This window comes from Brachionichthys hirsutus, chromosome 24, assembly GCF_040956055.1.
Source record: "Brachionichthys hirsutus isolate HB-005 chromosome 24, CSIRO-AGI_Bhir_v1, whole genome shotgun sequence".
Classification (NCBI taxonomy): domain Eukaryota; kingdom Metazoa; phylum Chordata; class Actinopteri; order Lophiiformes; family Brachionichthyidae; genus Brachionichthys; species Brachionichthys hirsutus.
In genome coordinates this window covers 1,856,523-1,860,245 of record NC_090920.1, presented here as the reverse complement: position 1 = coordinate 1,860,245, position 3,723 = coordinate 1,856,523, and the positions used below count along the sequence as shown (strand labels likewise).

General features: G+C 56.8%; 2 protein-coding genes across 2 annotated transcripts in view; one reads left to right on the top strand and one right to left on the bottom strand.

Annotated features, from left to right (window-relative positions):
- LOC137912262 (Krueppel-like factor 7) overlaps positions 1-700 on the bottom strand; it is a 10,245-nt gene extending 9,545 nt beyond the window's left edge. The window contains 3 exon segments of the mRNA XM_068756612.1: positions 4-240; positions 309-420; positions 501-700. Coding sequence (XP_068612713.1) covers positions 4-240; positions 309-420; positions 501-647 — 496 coding nt within the window. The 5' untranslated portion in view covers positions 648-700.
- Positions 701-1,214: 514 nt separating this feature from the next.
- Positions 1,215-3,723, top strand: acadl (acyl-CoA dehydrogenase long chain). The gene is made up of 11 exons (XM_068756611.1): positions 1,215-1,231; positions 1,605-1,760; positions 1,819-1,956; positions 2,045-2,209; positions 2,305-2,371; positions 2,451-2,615; positions 2,684-2,785; positions 2,869-2,982; positions 3,064-3,191; positions 3,274-3,360; positions 3,443-3,723. Exons 1-11 carry the CDS (start codon positions 1,215-1,217, stop codon positions 3,537-3,539), a joined length of 1,236 nt encoding a protein of 411 aa, XP_068612712.1. The 3' UTR covers positions 3,540-3,723.

The following is a 3,723-nucleotide window of genomic DNA, read 5'->3' as shown; positions in this document are numbered from 1 at the left end:
CGCGCTCCGAACACAGGTGCTCCAGCGTGCGCAGGAGCGAGGCGAAGGTGTCCTCCAGGTAGACGATGTCCGCCCCGAGCACCAGGTCGAAGCCCCCGGCCGGGTAGCGTTCCAGGCCCTCGCCCCAGGTCAGCCCCGAGACCACCGCCGACCCCTGGGAGTCCGGGGGCAGGTTCGCTCTCACGTTGGCCGACAGGAAGTCCAGGGCAGACTCGCGGTCCGTGATGGTCACCGTGGCGCCTGGAAAGGTAAACGTGGGGCGTTAGTCCGGCTTGGTGCCCGTTCCCACTCCCGGTTCCAACACTCACCCATGAGGGCTGCAACAATCCCCACCAAGCCGGTGCCGGCTCCGAGTTCAATGGCCGCCTTCCCCTTTAGGTCCACGCGCCCCATCTCCAGGTACACGCACATGACAACCGCCTGGGAAACAGAGGCGTGTGCGTGTAAAGGCATGAGGAAATAAACCGGCATGAATGCGGAAGGGAACAAAAACAACCCACCGCGTCCCAGACCACCGCGGCGACCCCGAGCTGCTTCCAGTCCTGGGCCAGCCGCAGGTCCCGGTCGGCGAACCGGAACCGCGCGGAGGCGTTGTGGAGTTTGGAAAGCGCCGGTAACGAGTTTTCCACGTAAGGAACCAGAGCCATGCTGCAAAACGAGCTGGAGGTAGCTTACGGTTCACCAATCGGTCGCTGTTTCCCTCACGTGACGTTTGTTGAGAAGTCACTTCCTGTTATGCGCAGAAGCGCATGCGCAGTCAGAAAACACGAAATCCATGCTGCGGAACGAACTCGAGCTAGCTCACGTTTGACCAATCGCTGTCGCTATTTCCCTCACGTGACGTTTGTTGAGAATTCACTTCCTGTTATGCGCAGATGCGCATGCGCAGTCAGAAAACACGAACTCGCGCTAGCTCACGTTTGGCCAATCGCTGTCGCTGGTTTCCCTCACGTGACGTTTGTTGAGAATCCACTTCCTGTTATGCGCAGAAGCGCATGCGCAGTCAGAAAACACGAACGGAGGGTTGTGCGTTTGAGGTTCAAGGTTTAATCGACGTGGTTGTCGTACAGTTGAGAAGTATTTTACATGTACAATGAACGTATTGATTAAAGCAATGTAATTTAACCAATAATCAGCCACTCAAGCGTTGTTGTTGTTGTTTGTAGGGTATAATTCATAAAGAAATGATCAGAACTTGTATTTTTGGCTGAGAAATGTTTCTGGACGACGGGTGGAGCTCCTCGGGATTACGGCCAGGTGAAATAACGCAGTTTTTATTTTTCTGTTTCCTCCTTTCTCTCCTACATTTGAATAATATACTACTAATATACTAGTATACTATAATAATAATATATACTGGCTATTGAACTTTATTTTTTTGACGAAATAAATTATTGCCTGTTCGTTTGAAAACAATTATGTTTTTATAATCATACAGTCAAATATTGTTATTTATTTTGAGTTATTTTCGTGCTTTCCACCTGCTAGTTTAACAGATCTCGCGAGACCATCGTCGCGCAGATAGCCATATATTCTAATATCGCGAGATCTCGTTGCTGAAACAATAATGGACCTTCTAATGAATTATCTGTCAAACCTCCCAGGCTACAGCACCGGGACTCAAAGGCCCGCCCTGAGACCTCCAGCGCCCCGTCCCTGACGGACATCGGGACCCGCCGGATCTTCAATGAGGACCACGACCTCTTCAGACAGAGCGCCCGGCGCTTCTTCCAAGACGAGGTGGTTCCGTATCACCAGCGGTAAGTGGGAAGCGTGGGAAGCGTGGACGACCGAACTCTCGTGCTTCTGTTTCTCCAGGTGGGAGAAGGACGGCCAGGTGAGTCGGGAGGTGTGGGAGGCGGCGGGCAAACAAGGCCTGCTCGGAATCACGATCCCAGAGGAGCACGGCGGCATCGGGGGAGATCTACTTTCTGCCGCCGTCGTCTGGGAAGAGCAGTTGAGTCTTCTCGAACGCGATCAGCGCCGCGAACGCTCCGTCGACTTTGTCGAATTCGTCTTTTTAAAATGCCCCCCCCCCCCCCAGAATGTATTCCAACTGCACGGGCCCGGGCTTCGGCTTGCACTCCGACATCGTCATGCCCTACGTCAGCAACTACGGCAGCGCGGCGCAGATCGAGCGCTTCATCCCCGACATGGCCGCCGGGAGATGCATCGGCGCCATCGCCATGACGGAGGCAGGAGCAGGCAGGTCAGGAGTCAAGAGTTAGCCCGGCACGATTCACAGGAACAGAAGTGACGCTTCGGGGGGGGGGGGGGAGGTCGTCCCTTTTTTTTGTCCGCCAGTGATCTCCAGGGGGTGAGGACGAACGCCAAGAGGGACGGCGAGGACTGGATCCTCAATGGCAGCAAGGTGTGCCGAGGCGGGAAACGCTCCTCATCGCATTTCAGCATCGCCTTGAAAGTCTTTTTCCGCCCCCCCCCCCCTCGAGGTGTTCGTGTCAAACGGCTGGATGGCCGACCTGGTGGTGGTCGTCGCCGTGACGAGCCGCGAGGCGGCGTCGCCGGCGCACGGCATCAGCCTGTTCCTGGTGGAGGACGGAGCGCCGGGCTTCCGGAAGGGACGCAAGTTGGAGAAGATCGGACTCAAAGCCCAGGTGCCGGATCGGAGGGTTCGGCGCTCCGGGCCGGGTCGCGGTTCTCACGCTTTGACCTTTGACTAAAGGACACGGCCGAGCTGTTCTTCGAGGACGTGCGTCTCCCGGGCGACGCCCTCTTGGGGGAACCCAACCGGGGGTTCTACTACCTGATGAACGAGCTTCCGCAGGTGCGGCGTCCGCCGTGCCGCGCGTTCACAGGAGCGTTGCGGGCGCTCGTTTTCGATCCGACCCGTGTTCTCCTTGTGCGCAGGAGCGCCTGGAGATCGCTTGCTTCGCCTTGGCGAGCGCCGAGTTCATGTTCGAGGAGACCCGGAGATACGTGTCGGCGAGGAAGGCGTTCGGGAAGACGATTGCCCGCCTCCAGGTCGGCACCGCGGCCTCCCGGGTCGCGGCCCGCTTCCTTCGCCCTCCCTTTGAAACGCCGCGTCCCGTTTTCCTCCCGCAGACCGTTCAGCACAAGATGGCCGAGCTGAAGACCGAGATCTGCGTGGGCCGGGCCTTTGTGGACAGCTGCCTCCAGCTGCACGCCGAGAGACGCCTGGACGCCGCCACGGCTTCCATGGCCAAGTTCTGGTGAGCGATTTTTTTTTTTTACATTTCCCCGCAGCTAGCGCGCTACAAATCCGTCCGCTAATGTCCGTCCTCTCGCCTCCAGGGCGTCCGACCTCCAGAACAAGGTGGCCACCCAGTGCCTGCAGCTCCACGGCGGCTGGGGCTACATGTGGGAATTCCCAATCGCCAAGTGAGCGGAGCGCCCACCATGCCACCAGGAACGTTCCGAGACATCTTCCTGAACCATGTTTGTGTCTGTCCCCCCCCCACAGGGCATTTGTGGACTCGCGCGTTCAGCCCATCTACGGCGGCACCAACGAGATCATGAAGGAGCTCATCGCTCGCAGCATCTTCAGCCAGAAGGGATGAAGAGGAGGGGGGGGGGGGTAAAGGGTGGGCTTTAAATGTGCCTTCATTCTTCTAATCAGATCAGTAATCAGTTTCCTGGTCAATAACACTTGGAATAGTTTTGTAAATTGGTGTCAATAGTTACTATGGAGAAATCAATTTAACGATGTGATGCAAAGGTATGAAACGTTCTCAATAAAGCGTT